General features: G+C 37.1%; 1 protein-coding gene across 1 annotated transcript in view; it reads left to right on the top strand.

The window, feature by feature from the left end:
• The window catches only part of LOC124613198 (glycolipid transfer protein), a 75000-nt gene extending 51675 nt beyond the window's left edge, over positions 1-23325 (top strand). Inside the window, exons 4-5 of the mRNA XM_047141863.1 lie at positions 9409-9559; positions 22782-23325. Coding sequence (XP_046997819.1) covers positions 9409-9559; positions 22782-22964 — 334 coding nt within the window. The 3' untranslated portion in view covers positions 22965-23325. The remainder of the gene's footprint in view (positions 1-9408; positions 9560-22781) is intronic.
• The last annotated feature ends 375 nt before the right edge of the window (positions 23326-23700 follow it).

Genomic DNA, 23700 nt, shown 5'->3' with positions numbered 1-23700 from the left:
AAAATCTTCTGGGTTATTAGGCCGCGTTATGTTTCTTCTAAATTGTTCAACATTCGACCCCTCTGCTGGGATCTTCCTCAGGATCTTTTGGTGTCCACTACTGCTAGAAGAGTTTTCTAGCAGTAGTGGACACCAAAAGATCCATCCTGAGGAAGATCCCAGCAGAGGGGTCCAAACATCGAACATTTTAGAAGAAACATGATGCGGCCTAATGACCCAGATTTTAACTTGGTGACAACAGCCATGAAAGCCTGCAGACTTACATAAGTAGTGATATGATGGCTGAAGTGATATGTAACACCAGAAACCAAATAACAGTTGCTTATCATTATTAATGCGGATCTCATCTCATAATATGTTCCTTAATGTTCTCCTTTATAAAAGAATCTCAATGACTACATGAACTAAGGACAGTATTGCACACAGGTCTGTCTCAGGACCAGCAAAATATGTAGTTCTGATGTATGGGGACGATTCATTTGATTTTATTGGCAGCCCATATAATGCATATCAGTATAAGAAGAATTAAGCAAATTTCAGACCACAACTTCATTCATCTGTCATTTACATAAATCCTACCATGAAGGAAAAGCTTTGTGGATGTGGAAGGAGTTAAAATATACACTAACAAAATGAGGCAATTGTACAAACAAGTTACAATTATTAAACTGCTATATTCTGTTTGTGCATGTACACATTTAAGTAACATATTTCCATGGCTACATTGGTAATTATCAAATAACAGTAATCTACAAACTGTAAGAGTAGAGTGAGTATTATTATTTGTTGTTGTCATTTTTAGTCCAAAGACTAGTTTGATACAGGTCTCCACACTAGTCTATCCTGAGCAAGCATCTTCATTCTTCATAACTGCTGCAACATATATCCATTTGAAGCTGCTTAGCACAGTCAAATCTTGGCCTCACTCCACAGCATCCATCCCCACCCCCCCTCCTGCCCCTCCAGAACTTATTTCCATTACGAAGTCTACTGTTCCTTGATGCCTCAGGGTGGGGGTGTATCCTATAAATTGATGCCTTTTTGTAGCCAAGCTGCGCCATAAATTTCTGTTCTCCCTAGTTCTATTCAGTACCTAACCATTAGTTACTTCACCTATCCATCTCCTTCAATATAGTATTCTTCTGTAGCACAGTAAGTCAAAAGCTTTTACTCTCCTCTTGTTTCAACTGCTTGTCCAAGTTTCACTTCTGTACAAGGCCACACTCCATACAAATAGTTTCAGAAAAGGCTTTCCAACATTTAGATTCATATTTGATGTTACAAATTTATATCTGATGTTAACAAATTTCTGCGTCGGAGGTTCAAGACCTCCCTCGTGTGTGTGTGTGTGTGTGTTTTGTCCTTAGCATAAGTTAGTTTAAGTTAAATTAAGTAATGAGTAAGCTTAGGGACCGATGACCTCAGCAGTTTGGTCCCATAAGACGTTACCAGAAATTTCCAATTTTAACAAATTTCTCTTTTTCAGAAATGTTTTTCTTGCTATTGCCAATCTGCATTTCATATCCTTTCAGCATCAGCTTATTTAGTTAGACTACATTCCATTGCCATTCTTTTACTTTTTTGGTTGCTCATTTTATAACCTCTTTTTATGGCACAACCTATTCCTTTCCACTGCTCTTCCTCCCTGTCATTTTATGCCTCTGACAAGTTTACAATATCACTGACTAACCTCAAAGATTTTATTTACCCTCTCTGCTCCCTTTCCACATTTCTCTTGGTATCCTTTTTTGTTTTCTCAATGTACAGAGTAAATAAAATCAGGGATAGGCTACAACCCTGTCTCATTTCCTTCACAAAGACCATCTCCATTTCATGTCCTTTGACTGTTACAACTGGAATCTAGTTCCTGTACAAATTGTAGACACCTTACTGGTGTTTTATTCTAGTCAGCATTGTCAAAAGCTCTCTCTCAGTCTTTCTTTCTTTTTTAATCATTAGTCTTCCAAATGGTTCGAAGTGGCCTGCTACGAATTCCTTTCTTGTGCCAACTTCTTCATCTCAGAGTAGCACTTGCACCTATGTCGTCAATTATTTGTTGGCTGTATTCCATCTCTGTCTTCCTGTACATTTTTTACCCTCTATAGTTCCCAGTAGTACCATGGAAATTATTCCCTGATGTAAGATGTGTCCACATTTTCCTCTCTTTATTGGTTCTGTGGATAACCTACTCATCCCTTATATTATCAGTGTGCGTAATTTTCAACATTCAGATTCTCTTCTTTTCCAGTTTCCCACAGTCCACGATTTACTATCATACAATGCTGTACTCCAAACCAACATTCTCAGAAATTTCTTCACAAATTAAGGACTATGTTTCACACTAGCAGACTTGTCTTGGCCAGGAATGCCTTCTTTATCTGTGAGTCTGCCTTTTGTGTCTTCCTTGCTTTATCTGCCATAAGTTAGTTTGCTTCGAAGGTAGTAGAATTCTGTAACTTCATTTATGTCATGATCACTAATGTTGGCGATAAAGATTATCACTAATCTCAGTCCTCCTACGCCTAATTGCAGCAGTTTTTCTTCAGTTCACACTTAATCTGTAGTATGTGCTCATCAGACTTCAGTTCATTCAACAGGTCCTGCAGTTCTTCACTGAGTATAGCAATGTCATCTGCAAATTTTACAGTTAATATCCTTTCATCCTGAATTTTAATTTCACTCCTGAACTTTTCTTTTATTTCTGTCATAGTTTCTTATATGTATAAATTGAGAGCAGTAGGGGCAAAAGACTGCATCCCTGTCTTACACCATTTTCAATCCGATCACATCATTCTTGGTCTTGCAGTCTCATTATTATTCCTCTTGGTTTTTGTATATGTAGTGTATTATCCACTTTTCCCTTTTACACAGATTCTTCTCAAAATTTGGAACATTTTGCATCATTTCACATTGTAGAACGCTTTTTCCAGGTAGACAATCCTATGAATGTGTGTCGAGTAAAGCCCTGCTTTTATTATCAGACACATCATCAGAACTGCCCGTCATCTAACATATCCTTAATTTTCTTTTCCATTCAGCAACTTGGACACATGAGCTTTTAAACTGATTTTGCAATAGTTCTCACACTTGTCTGCCTTTGCTGACTTTGGTATTGCATGGATGATATTTTTCCAACAGTTGGATGTTATGTCTCCAGTCGCATGCATTATACACACTAACTTGAATAGTTGCTTGATTTTATTAAGTCAGAAGGAATGTTATTTATCCTTTCTGTCTAACTTGATCGCAAGTCTTCGAAATTTCTATTAAAAAGATTCACACAATCATAGCTTTCGGCCATTAATGCCTTTGTCAGCGCGCACACACACACACACACACACACACACACACACACACACACACACACAAACGCAATTTGCACACACATCTGCAGTCTCTGAGACTGCAGATGTTGCAGGACTGTGTGTGTGTGTGTGTGTGTGTGTGTGTGTGTGTGTGTGTGTGTGTGTGTGTGTGTAAGGCCTTAATGACCCAAAGCTATGATTGTGTGAATCTTTTTACTGTGCCTATTGCGACTCAGCATCTCCGCTATATGGTGAGTAGCAACTTTCCTTCTCTGGTATTGTTACATTCCATCCTGGATTTTCCAGTGTTTAAATTTCTGTTAAAGTGTGACTCTAATACTGGATTCCTGATGAATCCCATATCAACTCCCACTTTTTCTTCTGTCATTAGAGAAGTCTTCCCCTCACAGAGGCCCTCTGCATTTAACAGCACAGTTCCCATTGAACTCAATTTTGGCAGCTTTGCTTTTCATTTCACTCAATGTTGTTTTTACTGCTCTGTATGCTGAATCAGTCCATCTGAAAATCTTTTTTTTTCTCCTCCATGTTTCCTGCAGCCTCTTTGCCTTGACAACCTTATAATTCCTGTCTTTTAATCTGAAAGTGCTATAAATTTCTGTTTACCTCTCCCCAGCTTAGCTTATAAAGGCAAGTCCTAGGGCCAGTATTGCCTTATATGTTCCTACATTACTCCAGAATCCAAGCTGCTCTTTCCTGTGTTTGGCCTCTACCAGTTTTTCCATTCTTCTGAAATAATCCCTGTCAGTATATTGCAAATATACCTTACTGAACTTATAGTTTAGTAATATTTACATCTGTCAGCAGCTGCCTTCTTTGGAATAGGAATTATTACCTCCTCCTCCAAGTCTGAGGGCACTTTGCCTGTCTCTTCATTGTTGTTATTAATCTAATTCCCTCAGCATTACCCAATTTACTTTGACTACATTCCATTGCTTTTATTGATGGTCATCTTATATCCTCCTTTCAGGACACTGCCCATTCCGTTAAACTGCTCTTCCACGTCCTTTGCTGTCTCCGACATTATTACATTGTCAACGGAAAAGTTTTTATTTCTTCTCCATGGATTTTAATTCCTACTCCAAATTTTTCTTTTGTTTTCTTTACTGCTTGCTCAATATACAGATTGAATAACATCGGGGATAGGCTACAACCCTGTCTCACTCCCTTCCCAACCACTGCTTCCCTTTTGTGGCCCTCGACTCGTATAACTGCCATCTGGTTTCAGTACAAATTGTAAATAGCCTTTTTCTCCCTGTATTTGACCCCTGCCACCTTCAGAATTTGAAAGAGAGTATTCCAGTCAACATTGTCAAAAGCTTTCTCTAAGTCTAGAAATGTAGGTTTGCCTTTCCTTAATCTATCTTCTCAGATAAGTCATAGGGTCAGTATTGCCTCACATGTTCATTTCTAAATCCAAACTGATCTTCCCCGAGGTCAGCTTCTACCAGTTTTTCCATTCATCTGTAAAGAAGTCGTGATAGTATTTTGCAGCCGTGATTTATTAAACTGATAGTTCAGTAATTTTCACATCTGTCAACACCTGCTTTCTTTGGGATTGGAATTATTACATTCTTCTTGAAGTCTGAGTGTATTTCACCTGTCTCATACATCTTGGTAACCAGATGGTAGAGTTTTGTCAGGGCTGGCTCTCCCAAGGCTATCAGTAGTTGTAATGGAATGTTGTCTACTCCCAGGGGCCTTGTTTCAACTTAGGTCTTTCAGTGCTCTGTCAAACTCTTCAAGCAGTATCATATTTCCCATTTCATCTTCATCTGTGTCCTCTTCCATTTAAATAATATTGTCCTAGAGTACATCACCCTTGTATAGGCCCTCTATATACTCCTTCCGCCTTTCTGCTTTTCCTTCTTTGCTTAGAACTGGGTTTCCATCTGAGCTCTTGATATTCATGCAAGTGGTTCTCTTTTCTCCAAAGATCTCTTTAATTTTCCTGTAGGCAGTATCTATCTTACCCCTAGTGATATACGTATCTACAGCCTTACATTTGTCCTCTAGCCATCCCTGCTTAGCCATTCTGCACTTCCTGTCGATCTCATTTTTGATACGTTTGTATTCATTTTTGCCTGCTTCATTTACTGCACTTTATATTTTTTTCCTTTCACCAATTCAATTCAATATTTCTTCTGTTACCCAAGAATTTCCACTAGCCCTCGTCATTTTACCTACTTGATCCTCTGCTGCCTTCACTATTTCATCTCTCAAAGCTACCCATTCGTCTTCTACTGTATTTCTTTCCCCTGTTCTTGTCAGTCATTCTCTAATGCTCACTCTGAAACACTCTACAACCTCTGGTTCTTACAGTTTATCCAGGTCCCATCTCCTCAAATTCCCACCTTTTTGCAGTTTCTTCAGTTTTAATCTACAGTTCATAACCAATCAATTTTGGTCAGAGTCCACATCTGCCCCTGGAAATGTCTTACAGTTTAAAACCTGGTTCCTAAATCTCTGTCTTACCATTATATAATCAATCCGAAACCTTCTAGTATCTCCAGGCCTCTTCCATGTATACAACCGTCTTTCATGATTCTTAAACCAATTGTTAGCTATGATTAAGTTATGCTCTGTGCAAAATTCTACCAGACGGCTTCCTCTTTCATTCCTTACCCCCATTCAGTATTCACCTACTACTTTTCCTTCTCTTCCTTTTCCTACTATCGAATTCCAGTCACCCATGACTATTCAATTTTCGTCTCCCTTCACTATCTTTATAATTTCTTTTATCTCATCATACATTTCATCAATCTCTTCGGCATCTACAGAGCTAGTTGGCATATAAACTTGTACTACTGTGATGGGAATGGGCTTCATGTCTATCTTTGCTACAATAATGCGTTCACTGTGCTGTTTGTAGTAGCTCACCCGATTTTTTTTTTTTTTTATTCGTTATTAAACCTACTCCTGCATTACCCCTATTTGATTTTTTATTTCGAACCCTGTATTCACTTGACCAGAAGTTTTTTTCCTCCTGCCACTGAGATTCACCAATTCTGACTATGTCTAGCTTTAACCTATCCATTTCCCTTTTTAAATTTTCTAACCTACCTGCCCGATTAAGGGATCTGGCATTCCACGCTCCGGTTCGTAGAACGCCAGTTTTCTTTCTCCTGATAATGACGTCCTCCTGATTAGTCCCCACCCGGAGATCCGAATGGGGGACTATTTTACCTCCAGAATATTTTATCCCAGAGGATGCCATCATCATTTAACCAAACAGTAAAGTGCATCCCCTCGGAGAAAATTACGGCTGTAGTTTCCCCTTGCTTTCAGCCATTCACAGTACCAGCACAGCAAGGTCGTTTTGGTTAATGTTACAAGGCCAGATTAGTCACTCATCCAGACTGTTGCCCCTGCAACTATTGAAAAGACTGCTGCCCCTCTTCAGAAACCACGCGGGTGGCCTCTCAACAGATACCCCTCCGTTTTGGTTGCACCCACAGTATGGCTATCTGTCTGTCAGGCACGCAAGCCTCCACTGTCTCTTCGTACCAGGCAAAATAATTTTGTCAAGGTTGGCTCTCCCAAGGATCTCAGTAATTCTGGGGTAATATCATCTACCCCAGAGGCCCTGTTTGGACTTCAATATTTCAGTGCCTTTTCAGATTTGCTGTACAGTATCATACCTCTCATTTTACCTTCATATACTTGCTCTTCTTCTTTTTCTCTAACATTTTCTTCAAGTGTGTTTCCCGTAGATAGACCCTCTGTATATTTCTTCCACCTCCCAGCTTTCCCTTTTTTACTTAGTATGGGCTTGCCATCTAAGCTCTTAATATTCATACAGGTGCTTCTCATTTCTCCAAAGGTCTCTTTCATTTTTTATAGGCACGATCTGTCTTTCCTATAGTCATACATGCTTCTGCGGTCTAGCATTTCTCATCCAAACATTCAGCCTCTGCCATTTTGTACTTCCTCTCAGTCTCAGTTTTTAGACACCTGTCTATCCTTTTGCCCACTTCATATGTGTACTTTCTCCTTTCATCAGTAGATTTAATACCTCAAGTGTTAGCCTAGGATTTGTACTGGGCCTTGTCTTTTTACCTATTTGATCATTTACTATTTTCATTATTTTATCTTTCAAAGCTACTCATTCATTTTCCATTGTATTTATTTCCCTGTTGCTGTTAATTGTTGCCTTATGGAATCTTTGAACACTCATCAACCTCTGGCTATTTCAATTTTTATTCAGGTCCTCTCCATTTAATTTCCTACCATTCTGCAATTTATTTAATTTTAATCTGTAACTCATAATCAGTAAATTACAGGCAAGCTCACATCTGACCCAGGAGATGCCTCACAGTGTAAATTCTGATTTCAAAATCTCTGTCTTACTATTATAAGTAATCAGTGTGAAATCTTTCAGTATCTCCAGGTCTCTTTCACGTTTACAACCATATTTCGTGGTCCTTAAACCAAATACTGTCGATTACTAAACTGTGCTCTGCACAGAATTCTACGAGGCAACTTCCCCTTTCATTCCTCTAAACCAACTATGTTTTTCCTTCTCAACCATTACTTCTGTAAAATTCCAGTTTCTCATCACAATCAAATTTTCATCTCACTTGTACTACTGTAGTAGGTGTTCGCTTTTTATCGATCTTGGCTATGATAATGCATTCACTGTACTGCTCATAGTAGCAGTACCGGTATTCTTATTCATTATTAGACCTACTTCAGCATTACCCCTTTGATTTTGTGTTGATAAACCAGCAATCACTTGACCAAAAGTCATATTTATCTTGCTACCATGATTCAACGATTCACTAATTTTTACTATATCTAATTTCAACCTATCTTTTTAAATGTTCTAAACTACCTACACGATTGAGGGATCTAACATTCCCCATTTCAACCTGTAGAATGTCGTTCCCCCCTAGCGATACAACATACTCCTAAGTAGTCCGTTGTCCCCAATCTATGATCTGAATGGGGGTTTTTATCCATGAACATGCCATCAACAAGCTGTAAGTATAGCTGCATATCCTCAGGAAAAATAACAACTGTAGTTTACCCTTGCTTCTTATGGTGCTAATGAGGTCACAGTCCAATTTATTCCACACATAGACCGACACACCAATTTCTGGAATGTAGAAAACACTTGAATTTTCTCACCCCAAACATTTCTATTTCTGTGCTCTGCACAGAATTCTACTAAGCAGCTTCCCCTGGAGGACTTCAGCTAAAACACACATATGACGTACTCTTACTGTAAGTAGTGTTTTCTACCTCTGAGCTATAATCATAGCTTATTACCCATAGAGATCCACTCTTCTTGTACTGACAAGTGAACAGACTGTTACTTCTGTTCTGTGCAGCACAGTTATTGGCTGGCGTGTTAGATAGTGCCTGTCTGCAGTGTTACCAACACTCCCAACACAACCTGATAATATGGCATATGTAATGTTTGAAGCAACTCTTAGAAAACAATAAACACTTAACGCTGAATATAAAATCACTATAGCTGATACAAGAAGCAAAACCAAGTTAAAGCAATTCTTGCATCCCAATCCCAAATACCATAGTATTCTCAGAGACCCACTAGTGCTTTCTAGGTGCTGCCTCACTTTGGTATGGGATGTACTACTGGATTATAAAAATAAATTTTCTCTGTCTTATGATGCTGTTAACAGTGTATGTGAATGGGTGTAATTTGTACTTACATTAAGCATAAGATCTATTATATTGCTCATATTTTCTATCAATACCTTTAATCCACCAGGGAGGCTGTAGAATGTTTTAATCACCTTGCAATTTACCTCTGGCTGTGCTCAATTAAGGTTAAATCATTCATAGTAGAGTCATATTTATTTCTGCTGTAATTCCAGTTGACTGCAATGCAATTCATAAGAGGGTTTGTGTGTGGAGAAGCTATTGTTAAATAAGCCTAATGACGCGAACTGCAGCCCATAAGATTCTTGGGGATGTATGTTTATGTGCTTATAAAAGCATTGAGAAATTAAAGAATTTTAAATTTTTCACTGGAGAAAATGTACATTAGATAAGAATCTGCATATTTTGCAATTTTAATAATCACCTTTTTAATTAATTTTTTGTTTTTAATTTGCAGAGCTCTGAATTTTGTATATACGTTTTTTAAGTGCATCCGAGAAGATGCTCGCAAAGGAGGAAACACTGAAGATCTCATACTATTTTTACAGAAGGCTTATGAAGAAACCCTAAAAAGGTATCATGGCTGGATGGCACAACAAGTGTTTGGAGTAAGTGAAAAGTGAATGAAATTCACAATTGAGTTTGTCCTTGATATATTTTCTGTCTGAGTAAATCTGTACAGATTGTGGTCTGTAACTTGCATACACACACGATGCGTTTTACATCAGAGTATATTGTAATTGTGCAGTAAATTGCCTACTTCAGTACTTCACATAGTCTAAATATTCTGCCACTGAATAGAAGCAGTGAAACTAATAAGTAGATAAGTAGAGACCGGATTATATGCATTACAGTGTCCCCATTTTGCAAATTTTTTAGAAAATAATCCCAGAAAGGCCCCCTTTCTAACCTCTACCAGAAAGTATTCAGAAAATATCAGCGTTCTAAATGTACTGATTTTTTGTGTGGCCGGGCACTCTTTCTCGTAATTGATACGGACAGGTTTGACTTTGATTTATAATGCACGCAGTAACTACCACTTTTTTTATTATTTGATCATGCGTATTTTAAGGTTTTTATGATGCATATAATCTGGTCTCTACTAATAATGCCTTTAGGCATTTATAAAATAGTAAAAACGAGGAAACAACTTTTAATTAGTGTAGCAAACCTTTGTACATTTCTATAGCACTATTTGTAGAAGAGGTTTTAAAGGCTGATGTCCTGACTGCCTAGAGGTAAGAGTTTGTCTAGTATTGTGTTCATGTACATTTTTTTCTGTACATCTTTACCTGTTTCTAGAATAAAAACTAGGGGAATGGGAGGCTCAAAGACTTTTGAAAGAGGGACTTGTTTGTCATGCGTGCTACGTTGCTCTTACAGCTCTTTTCTGGGTCAAGATGATGACTAGCTACCAGTTGGGCTATCCCAGAATATAATCCCATCTGTGTAACTGGGCAAAGTGCACAACTCGAATGATGAGGAAGCAAACCTAGGCTGTAGCATACTTTCTTCAGTGTCACATATGGTTTTGTTATGTGTGTCTGTCATTTAAAATCATTGTGAAGCCATATGCCTAGAAACTTTGTTTTGTGGGGGTGTGCTGCTGGAGTTTGATTCAGAGGTGTTGAAGGCTTCCCTCTTTAAACAGGTGTTTAGAAAAATTGTTTGAATGTATTTATTATTAGCTTATTTCCTTCAAATCAGTCATTAAGGTGATCATAGCTTTATTTATGTTTGATTGTAGTTGTCTTGGGGTTTTCCTGTAAGAAGGATCTAGTGTCATCTGCAAACAAGGTATTTAGCTGTGATTCAATGCTTAGATCTATGTCATTTATTTACAGAAGGCAAAGGATAGGTTCAAGAACAAATCCTTGAAGAACTCCACTTTTTATTGTTCTTGCTAGCATTTAGTTCATGTGTTGTTGCTACTTTTTGTTTCCAGTTTGTTAAGCATGAGGAGAATCATTTTAATGCAGTACCTCTAATTCCATACTTTTGGAGATTTTCCAACAAGATTTTGTGGTTGTTCACTGTTTTTTCTTCCTTAAAACAAGAAGAAGAAGAAGAAGAAAGCAGTCTCAGAATATTTTAATGCCAGATTACTTACAATTGTTAAAGAAAGCAACAACAAACACACACAGCACAATGAATAAATATGTGATAGGATATGTACCTGCTCTATTGTTTATTTTTTTATTTATTGTTCAGTGGGACCAAATTAAGGAGAAGTCTCCATGGTCATGGAACGAGTCAATACATGAAATTATAACAGATAAAATGAAATATAAAAAAACATATTCAGGTGACAAGTTGTAAATTTAAATAAAGAAAATCAACAATGTAACACTGGAATTTGCTTAATTTTTTAGCTCTTCCAGGAGCTCCTCGACAGAACAGGAGGAGTGAGCCATGAGGAAACTCTTCAGTTTAGATTTAAAAGAGTTTGGGCTACTGCTAAGATTTTTGAGTTCTTGTGGTAGCTTATTGAAAATGGATGCAGCAGAATACTGCACTCCTTTCTGCACAAGAGTCAAGGAAGTGCATTCCACATACAGATTGGGTTTCTGCCTAGTATTAACTGAGTGAAAGCTCCTAACTCTTGGGAATAGACTAATATAGCTAACAACAAAACGAGGTGTTACTGAATTTCCTCATAATGTTTTATTCCCATTGTGGCATTAACTTTAAAATGGAAGAGTACTTGAGTTACTGGACACTATATTAAAGTATATATGCCACCAGCATATCTCAGAACGAGCAAGATGGTCATTTTCAGCTCTTTTGACCACAGTCAGACTGAGTGTTGCACACATGGGACACTCAATCTGCAGTGTCAGGTAGGCACTGAGGTTTACATAAGATTTTATGCCAGGCATGTGCTGTGAGTACCTTGATGCATAAAAAACCACCAACAGAAGTCATCTGCAGTGGACAACAATAATAATCATCATTAATTATTATGGACTGTAATGGCAATCAATCCAGAAAAAATATCCCCCTGACCCAACCACGTGTCTCTACTAAGCCCACATGACAGAGATTATCATGAGATAACAAACACAGTCATTATGTAGTAAAATCATGGAGAAAGGTCTGGCTGTGCCGCCATTAGCGGTGTAAGTGTGTATCTTAAATTATGAGGTGATGTATTCCACTTCTGTTTGGACACTGTTAAGGCATGTGGTGGAGATATTTTCCTGTGGGATATGTTTACATAAGTGAAAGGACACCTCATATGACTTCCATCATATATTGCTGATAAATGATACAGGAGCCTACTGTCTGATTAAGTGCATCCATTTGTTCAGTTACTTTATGAACATGTTCAGGAAGGCAATGTGCCACACCATCATTCAAAAATTGTCAGAACAACTTGAAAAGCAGCCTGAAGACACAAATGTGCTTGTTTACTCCTCTCCCCCCCCCCCCCCCCCCCCCCCCCACACACATTGTTATGACTTCAGCTCACATGGAATGCCAATACAAGAGATGTGCACAATGTGGAAATTGAGCAGTTATGGGGCAGTATGGCTCCTTAATGGTTTCTGGGAGTTTATGCGCCACACCCCACAACTGATATTTCACCAGGTCTAAAACTTACACACCTACAAGTGCCATAACCTCTTCAAAGGACTCCACCTATTTTGCTGCCTTAAGTTCCTTTAGATAAAGGAATTGATAGAAATCTGGGTGTGCTAAATATGGTGAGTTGAATGTTCCAATACTTCATACTTCAAATCCCGTAGTACCTTTGTGATTGTGTAGACAGTTCTTGTTAAACATTTTGTTTTTCTTTTTTGATTCAGGTGCCTTCTCATGTATTTTTATTCAGTTGGCCAAGAAGGTTACACCTTTATTCTGCAAGGTCACCATGTTTCAATCACGGCTTTGTTGCTTTGTTTTTGGTATTATAGCCGTAATAGCAACTCGGAACATACAATCAGTTGGATTCATTTTAAATGATCCAAACCATGATCAGAAATTTTCCCATTGTCTTTTGGTCAACACTGAATAAATGAGGCTCCCGTACTGCACAAACCTTTCACATGTAAACTGTAAGCTCAGCATATGTTATCTGCCCCCCTTAAAAGAGCACATCGGCCTTTTATGTATTGTAGAAGGTGTAGGGCTGGTACCTGGCAGTCATGTGACCCTCCACCACTGACATAAGACATGGTAGTTGAAGTGATATGTATGTGCCAGTTGGTTGTATGGAATCAGTGCAGTAATATGAATTGATGTGGAGACTTGACAAAATGGAAAAAAAAGAAGCTGCGGTGTTTTGTCATGCCCATGACCACACAGTGAATGAAATTGCCTGATTTGTCAGTGTATCAACAGGAGCTGTCCAGTGTGTCTACAAGGAATAGTGTACCACTCAAAGCTATAAGAAAAGTGGTCATAAAGAGATCTTACACAACAGGGACCAGAGACAAGTATCATGTCTGGGTGATGTCAGTAAGTTTCAAACCTAACAGGGATTGATGTCAGTGAATGCAGGTGCATCTTGACCAGTTTACAAGCAAGCATTTGACAAAGGGAACTGTATACAGTAAAGATTTGCAGTTACGCACCTCGCAAAAGGCTATGGCTCTCAACTGCACAGAAAGATTTAGGTCTTCAGTAGACCAAGCATTGGAGAAACTGGTCAGTAGCAAACCAAGGGCATGTTGTGTGGTCTGATATGTTGTAATTTTTCCAAATGAGGCAATGTGTTGAGTGCGCTAATGGTGCATTCAATCCACACACTGCGGAGGATGTAGTTCCAGCCAGAAGTGATATTACTGACCGGAAAATTTTCTTAATCTTCTGCAATTTCCTGCTTGTAATCCCAAAGAGGGGTGTTTTCCAAAGGACATTTCTCTGCATTGTCAGAAAAAATTTCAACAAGAGAAGTGCCCCTTAAATAACGTTGTTAACAATTTGTTGTTTGGCATAAAATCTTATTAATCATGATGGTGGCTTTCATCAGTGAAGAAATTAAAGTAATAACTGAGCCCCACATCTCTGCCAGACATAAAATTTTACGCCTAACTTGATGTCATGATAATCCGTTTTATCTGGTTGACTACTGAATTTAAAATCCACGGGCTCACATTTCAATAGAAGACATGCATGCAATAACAGTGTTGAGCACATGTGTGCTAGTCTCAGATGGAGCAATATTCAACAGAAGGCAGTCATGCATGCATCAGCCTGTTGATTTCTAGTGTAAACTTAGCAATGTGCATTAGACATCTCCACTTATAAAACTCACCTGAAGAGAGCTGCCTTATTCTTGACAAGTACTAACAGCCTGTGGTGTATGTCACACACGTTTTCACTTTGCACTGCAATTATATTATCATTGACAATATAGAACATTTTTTTGCACACCTAGTCAAGTTTCTGTAATACTAGTAGCTTTTCCTGGGGGTTGTCTCCCCACTTTGGCCTACAAAAAGTTAATATGGTCATATGTCTTACCACAATGAATTGATTACAGTAGCACCAAGCTAGGACTCCATTCCTGAATATTGGCCTAGTAATTATGGAATGCTGACAGATCCACATAAAAATCCTGAAATAATGATAAAAAATAAAAATATTGGAGTCAGTCACTCAACAAAATCTGTAACATAAATTCATCAGTCAAACCAAGCCATGTCCGTTCCTTCAGCCAAAACCTTATCCTAGTTGAGGTTGCCAGTTATCCCATGAAATCCTGAATTTTCACTTAATTTGGACAAAAATCCCAGGACCCATGTTTTTTCAAGATATATCCCCCCCCTCCTATTGATGAATTTCGGCTTACCAATACAACTTCTGTTCAGTGTTGTGTCAGCTTGATACACTCAGTGTGATGAGATATTCCTCTTTCACGGTAGTTGTGTTTTGAGAAAACAACGTGTACCAGTTAGGCATTGAAATACTTTGTAAAGAGTTAAAATATGAGTGATGCTGGAAATTCAAGGTGCCTGGTTCAAATGCAGGTACAGTAAGAATTGTTTCATTAATGAATAATAAATGGAGTGACACACACAACACTCTGTTCTCAAATACTAGAAAGCCATTAATAATTAAAAGATAAGGTTTTAAATCACAGTAAGTGTAATCTTTCAAGTGCTGCACCACTCTTCTTGTGTGTTTGCTTTTTTTTATTTGCAGGAATGTATGTAATGTGTGCTGTTAGTGTAGTGATATAACTTTTTTCACAGAGTACAATAATACAATAGGATTATTTACCCTTTGTTATTCTGTATGAGTAGTCAACTTTAGGTCCATGATTTTTTGCATTTATCCCTTCTTTTATACACTATTATCCCTTGTCTCCACTTTTATTGTGAGATGGCAACCCCAATTCCTATAGTTATGAACTCTAACATAATGCAGGGACAATGTGATGGCGAAATGAATGCAGCTGTAGAATACATTCAAAGCAACTGTCAAACTAACAAGACAGTTCGGAAAATCACTTGAAAATGAGCTAAAAGGCAGAAACTAGTTATGTATCAATAAATCAGATACAGCAGAAATTGAAATATGTCACCTCCTTTTACACATTTTTATCTCCCGCAAAATAAAAAAAAAACCTCAGAAAATTACTAACATACTGTTATTATTAGTCATACCTGCATTAGTAACATACAAGAAAGAAGAACTAGTTGTCTGATGGCCTTGAAATACTTTACGGTTCTTCAGACAGAAAACCATGGTCATTGTATTTCAGGTTTCAAAACTAGTACATGATAATGAGAACAGATAAGACTGTTTTCTGGGACATACATGAAATATTCTAAGACCCAAGATATTGCCATCAGTATGTTGTAAAGTACTGAATTTTATATAGCTCTATTTCACTTGCGAATGACACAACTCAAATGAAATAACTGAATTTTCTTCCTGTGGTGTTTGGCATTGCAGGCCAATCATATTTTACATATGCTACTCACTGTGAATATAAGGCCAAACTCATTTATGACTTTGCCTATCAGCCCATTCCCCAAAAGCCTGACCTATTGTTGTCCTTGGATTCTAGGATTGCTGCACAATCGTGATATCAGAAGAGTAAGTTCTCTCTTGTTTGTGTGTCTGTCGATGGTTCAGGACATCAGATATTGAATTGTTACCTTCACTCTTGAAACCATTTATATTTCATAAGAGTTTTCACATTATTATACGTAGTTATTGACGTAGAGAACAGAGAGCTAAACCTCAATCAGGATGGTCAGATGAGAATTTTAATCACAGAAGTTCACCCTGCCACTCTTTCATTTAGTGAAAGAAGTTTGTTGTGCATTGCATGCTTTTGCAAAGGAAAATGAAGGAGAACATTTTATTCAGAGGGAACAAGCTGACCAGATATTTCACATATATCAGATTGATGACACCTTGTGGTTGTTGACACTAGTAGCGTGTGCAAGGAGAAACTTACACAAATACTTAACAACATACCACTGAAGTAATTAACATTATTCTGAGTAATGTATGTTGCATTTTGCTTGAGTATAATACAAATATAGTACATTTGCAACTGCAACAGAGAGAAATAACATTCAAAACTTGTGTTTAAAACCAATGTTCAAGAGCAATGGAGTAAATGTACCTGTGTTAAAAATTTCCCCTAGTTTTTTAGACAGACATACACATTAAAGCTAAGATTACTATGGTCAGACTTGACAAAAAGTTGGTATGTTAAGATGAAACACCATCTTCACATCATTTGCCACACACCCATATCAGCATCAGGGTGCTATATGTTCAGCAAGAAATCTAATAATAATAATAATAATAATAATAAGTTAATCGACACCTCATGTTCTATTATTACCAAGCAACAAACCTAGGAACCAACACAACTGGATACAGATCACAAGTATACACAACATTTATTACCAGATACCCAGAATTAAAATTTTTAACAGAACAACGACTAGCTGATCAGATCCGTGTAATAATCAAAAATAACAGGATACCCCAGTCAGAATTAGAAAACATCAAACAACAAGTACAACAAATACTGGAACAAAATAATGTGCAATCAGAAGAAGAAGAAAATACAGTAATGGACTCAAACATCCAAGTGCAAACAAACAAAGGACAACACGCATCAATTAAACAATCGGAGGAAAACAAAATCTTAAGACAGCCACCAGAACAAGTACAAATAGAACACGAAGTGACACACGTGTTAGATATAGAAGAAAAATTTCAGCTGACATATATAGAATACAAAGAAACAAATACAGACATTAGACCATTCTTGCATAGACCGCCAAATAACCCACAAGCCGAAACAACAATAAAAACTATCAACACAATCATACACAACAAAATAAATGAAAATACAGCTATGGAAGAGTTACAACTACTGGTTTATGTAGGAGCACTCACTACACTAAATATACACACTAGGCAGAGATCAGAACCAACCAACACACAGAAGAAACCCACAAAACCAGCATGGCAACACAGGCTACAGATCAGAATAGAAAAACTGAGAAAAGACATTTGACAGCTAACACAATTTATAGGAAGTGAAATGTCAGAAAAAAAGGAAAAAGGTTAGGTAAAATCTCACAACAAGAAGCGATAGAGCAATTAGATGAAAAGAAGCAGAAATTACAAGCATTGGCCAAGCAACTTAGAAGATACAAAAAAAGTGAAAATAGAAGGAAACAAAACGAAACATTCAACACAAACCAAAAGAAATTTTACCAGACAATAGATAACACACACATTAAAATAGACAATCCACCAAACATAACAGACATGGAACACTTCTGGAGCAACATATGGTCAAACCCGGTACAACATAACAGGCATGCACGGTGGATACAAGCAGAAACAGATGCATACAAGATGATACCACAAATGCCTGAAGTGATAATTTTGCAACATGAAGTCACCCAAGCAATTAATTCTACTCATAATTGGAAAGCCCCTGGAAATGATAAAATAGCAAATTTCTGGCTAAAGAAGTTCACCTCAACACATTCACATCTAACTAAATTATTTAACAGTTACATTGCTGACCCATACACATTCCCTGGTACACTTACACATGGAATAACTTATCTGAAACCTAAAGATCAAGCAGACACAGCAAACCCAGATAAATATCGCCCCATAACATGCCTACCAACAATATAAAAAATATTAACTTCAGTCATTACACAGAAATTAATGACACATACAACACAGAACAAAATTATAAATGAAGAACAAAAAGGCTGTTGCAAAGGAGCACGAGGATGTAAAGAGCAGCTGATAATAGATGCAGAGGTGACATATCAAGCTAAAACTAAACAAAGGTCACTACACTACGCATACATTGATTACCAAAAAGCTTTTGATAGTGTACCCCACTCATGGTTACTACAAATATTGGAAATATACAAAGTAGATCCTAAATTGATACAGTTCCTAAACATAGTAATGAAAAATTGGAAAACCACACTTAATATCCAAACAAATTTAAATAATATCACATCACAGCCAATACAGATTAAGCATGGAATATACCAAGGAGACTCATTAAGTCCTTTCTGGTTCTGCCTTGCTCTGAACCCACTATGCAACATGCTAAATAATACAAATTATGGATACAATATTACTGGAACATACCCACACAAAATCACTCATTTGCTATACATGGATGATCTAAAACTACTGGCAGCAACAAATCAACAACTCAACCAATTACTAAAGATAACAGAAGTATTCAGCAATGATATAAATATGGCTTTTGGAACAGACAAATGTGAGAAAAATAGCACTGTCAAGGGAAAACACACTAAACAAGAAGATTACATATTGGATAACCACAGCGACTGCATAGAAGCGATGGAAAAAACAGATGCCTATAAATAGCTAGGATACAGACAAAAAATAGGAATAGATAATACAAATATTAAAGAAGTACTAAAAGAAAAATATAGACAAAGACTAACAAAAATACTGAAAACACAATTGACAGCAAGAAACAAGACAAAAGCTATAAATACTTATGCTATACCAATATTGACCTACTCATTTGGAGTAGTGAAATGGAGTAACACAGACCTAGAAGCACTCAATACACTTACACGATCACAATGCCACAAATATAGAATACATCACATACATTCAGCAACTGAAAGATTCACATTAAGCAGAAAGGAAGGAGGAAGGGGATTTATCGACATAAAAAACCTACATTATGGACAGGCAGACAATTTAAGAAAATTCTTTCTAGAACGAGCAGAAACTAGCAAAATACACAAAGCTACACCACTGCAATTTCAATTTCATAACCACTTCTACAACCCTTTAGATCACATAACATCAACAGATACGAAGAAAGTAAATTGGAAAAAGAAAACACTACATGGCAAGCACCCATATCATCTAACACAGCCACACATCGATCAAGACGCATCCAACACATGGCTAAGAAAAGGCAATATATACAGTGAGATGGAAGGATTCATGATTGCAATACAGGATCAAACAATAAACACCAAGTATTACAGCAAGCATATTATTAAAGAACCCAATACCACAACAGATAAATGCAGACTTTGCAAACAACAAATAGAAACAGTAGATCACATCACAAGCGGATGTACAATACTAGCAAATACAGAATACCCCAGAAGACATGACAATGTAGCAAAAATAATACAGCAACAGCTTGCCTTACAACATAAACTTTTAAAACAACACGTTCCCACATACAAGTATGCACCACAAAATGTACTGGAGAATGATGAATACAAATTATACTGGAACAGAACCATTATAACAGATAAAACAACACCACATAACAAACCTGACATCATACTCACCAATAAAAAGAAGAAATTAACACAACTAATCGAAATATCCATACCCAATACAACAAATATACAAAAGAAAACAGGAGAAAAAATTGAAAAATACATCCAACTGGCTGAGGAAGTCAAGGACATGTGGCATCAGGATAAAGTTGACGTTATACCGATTATACTATCAACTACAGGAGTCATACCACACAATATCCACCAGTACATCAATGCAATACAGCTACATCCAAACTTATATATACAACTACAGAAATCCGTAATTATTGATACATGTTCAATAACCCGAAAGTTCCTAAATGCAATATAACATATACCGTACAGTTAAAAGGAAGTCACGCTTGATCAAGGTCTGCGTCACTTTCCATTTTTGACCAGACATAACGTCTGAGAAAAGAAAGAAATTATAATAATAATAATAATAATAATAATAATAATAATAAGACTCATAAGTTAAGCTCATCTATTAGTATGGCAAAATATGACTTCCTCGAGTCTTAACATGTTGACTACCACACACATGGTAATGGATGTTCTGTCACCAGGACAGGGCAGGCACATGGTGTTAAGGTACAGGGCTCTGCTGTGGCTGTTGGTGGCCACAAAGCATCAGGTCGGAGACTGTGGCCACCAGTAGCCTCATGGCAGCCAATGTGTTAAAGGAAAATAGATGCAGCAGTTTGTGTTGTTGCAAACCTCAGCTTGTTGCTCCATGGCTGCCAACAAATAAAAAGGCCCAAAGTGATAGCACCATGTACTCTACAGGAGGCAGATCTCCCATGTGGGAACTACTAAATTTGCTTTGTGCCCTCACCCTACAGTATCTCTGAATGGAGGGTGGTCTTGTGGGCAGGGATATTTTTGTTAATTTGAGGATCACCATACCACAGAAGTCAAACTGTATCCCTCCACTGAGTAAAATTCCAGTATTGAAATACAACATATGTTAAAACGTTTTCACATCAACCATTGTAACCACCCTGACCATATCACAGTTGTTTTAATGTTATCATACCTAAACAGTACTCCTGTGTGTGCTTCGTTCTCTTAATACCAGCTTATCTGGAGTATTGAATATTTACTGTATTTACCTGAATACAAGTCACATCTTTAACTTTGAGGGAGCAGGGGAGGGGCAAGAAGCTCAGTGGAGAAAAAATTGTTACAATATGGTAACTCTTAATCACATTTTTTTATGTAGTAATGTAGATAAAATACTCCGAAATGCCAGTTTACTAAACAGTCTTCAGTGATGTCATTGTTAACTTCATTAGCAGTACTTGTTTGATCACAACCAGTATTTTCATCACTCTTCCCAAAGTACACAATCCTCACTACCATCCAAAGCATTGGACACACAGCACTTCTTGAACTCTTTCATGACAGTGTCTGGTGAAATGGGGCATCGTGGATAGATAAGTCTGACTGATGGTTTTGTTATCTTGAGAGATGGAATGAAAGCATGATCCATTTCTAAAAGCCAGTCAGAATAGTGCTTTCAAGAATGGTTTTTACATGGCTTATTTATTATGATATCAAGCTCCTGAAGTTTTTAAGTCATATCTCAAGGAATAATGACTGACTGTCTTCAATACAGCAACTTTATTTTTTAATCCAGAAGTGAGCTGATCTGTAAAGGTAGCTAACATAACATAGCTCATTTACTGAACAGTGCAGTATGTCTGCAATTCCAAACAGCAGCCAGCCCTTACCTTACTCTGTTATCCCCCAGCCTTTTTCATGCCAACAAATCACTAACCCTCCTACAAAAAATTTCCTTGGGCATAGGCCTATGCTTTAACAAGATAAAGGGGGCGTTTTCTACCCTCTGCAGTAAATGCTAACATCTTGGTATTGTTTGTTTTGTTTCCAGTTCTCTGCGACAATATCTTTTACTCTTTTATAGCCCGCTGTGGCATCACTCAGCATCTCCCAAAAGATGAGTGCATCATTGGTGTTGCTAATCTGGTGTAGAGGTTGAGAGTACTGCCATATTTACATTATGTGCTTCTGGAAATTGACGAATGACATCAGTAAAATCTTGTCTCTTTACTTAAGATGTGCTTCATCAGATCAAGGCCCACTTCTACAAACAAACTTGCAGCATGAGCTGATACTCCCATGGAATTCTGGTATGTTTTTCTAATTGCCAAACTTAACAGGATTATTCATCTAGAACTTGGACACCTATCTTATGCAAAGGAAAGAATTCTAGCTTCCACTTCAGGTCTTCTACAGGACTTCCATGATGAAATGACTGTTTGCAGCTCCTGTTACATATGCTCTTTGCGATTACAAACAACTTTGCTGATAATTTTCTTCCAGCATTATCACTCATTGGTGAAGACAAGTTTTACTCTCTTTGAAATAAAATTTTAACTGTCTGCACGATATGAGTCACTGCCTAAATGATATCAGTTACAGTGTTACGTTGCATATGGGGACTCATTTCCAAAAATTAGTGATACTGTAGATCTATTTTGAACCAAGGAATAGGCACTACAGTTTGAAATTTCCATGATGAGAAAATATACTCCTATTTGCAGCATTGCACAGGTAATTTGCAAGTGAATTTTTCATATTTGAATTTTGAGGAAAACTGTAGCTTACCACAGTCATCATGAAATGGAAGCACAAGCAAGATTTGAAACATATTGTACATTAGTGAATCAGCTACTTTTTTGCTGGTGTCGTCGTGTACCAATGCTTTCTTCCTGTTGTAGACCTTCCATTATATTCCTTATTAACACCAAAAGCTTTTAAGTTTAGAGTCACTGCCTACATGGTTTTTGTCTGACTGCTTCCATGTAGTCCCCAACAACAATGTTCTTTGATTCACTGACGATATTCCAAGACATATTTTATTGAAATATGATAGTGATGGAAAAAAACAATTCTTTTGTGCACATCTGAAAGTGTGTGTGATGACGACTCATGTTTTGTTAGATGCCAGCCCTAATTATTTTATTGTATGACCTGTTTGTATGTACAATACACATTACTGAATGCTTTTGTTCCCATACAGTTGCTTGCAAAAATGTGCCCTGGTAGAAGTGTCTTGTTAAATACTTTGGCCTTGGGAGAATCAGACCAAGAATCGGAAGTCATGGAGGATATGGACACATTCCTTACGCGGCTTCACAGCAACATCAGCACCCTCTCTGCCTTTTATGCACAACATGGGCTTGAAACAAATACTAGAGTATGAGAAAAACTTATTACAAGACCAGTTCCAGAGGTGCTGTTTAAAAAGTACAAGTCATCGTTTAAAAAAAAGTCAGTATTAGATGTTTAAAAAAATTAAATGTTGTACACACATTTTAATGAAACTGTTTGGTGCTTCAACTTTTAAGAAAATATTTACACAAAGAAGTGCCTGTTTGTCGTAAATGACAGTTTTCTGTGCTCAATGCTTGTCTTCAAATAAGCAATAAGATTTAGTATCATAAAATTGTCAATTAGAAAATTGTTAATCACACAATCATATGTACTTAAGGAGAAAATATTTATTTTCTGTAAGAAGTTTTATTGTCTAATGTTAAGAGAAAAGAAAAAATCTTCCATTTTTATAAATTATTTCTTTTAAATCCTTTACCAACAAAAATTTTCTGGGATTAGTCTTTTTTTCAATCAGTAATGGGGAACAATTTCAAATATGTATTTTTGCACTTGTTACACTTACGCAAGTTAAAAATTGCAACAAATGTAAGCAGGAAAGTATATTAGACTACAGGTAGGTCACTCTCCTCTCAGAGAATTAGAATTCTTTTCATACTGAATACCCATGGATCAATCAAGCTCTAGAGAACTGTGTACCCTGCAAGATGAAGATGGCAGGTCATCTTCACTCTATTAGGGAACAGCACCAGCACATGATGTACACAATTTCAATAGCTAAATATCGAATTCTGACTTAAATTCCTTCACAAAATGTAATTTAATAG

The sequence above is a fragment of the Schistocerca americana genome, chromosome 1 (genome assembly GCF_021461395.2).
Source record: "Schistocerca americana isolate TAMUIC-IGC-003095 chromosome 1, iqSchAmer2.1, whole genome shotgun sequence".
Classification (NCBI taxonomy): domain Eukaryota; kingdom Metazoa; phylum Arthropoda; class Insecta; order Orthoptera; family Acrididae; genus Schistocerca; species Schistocerca americana.
This window is presented reverse-complemented; position numbering and strand designations above follow the sequence as displayed.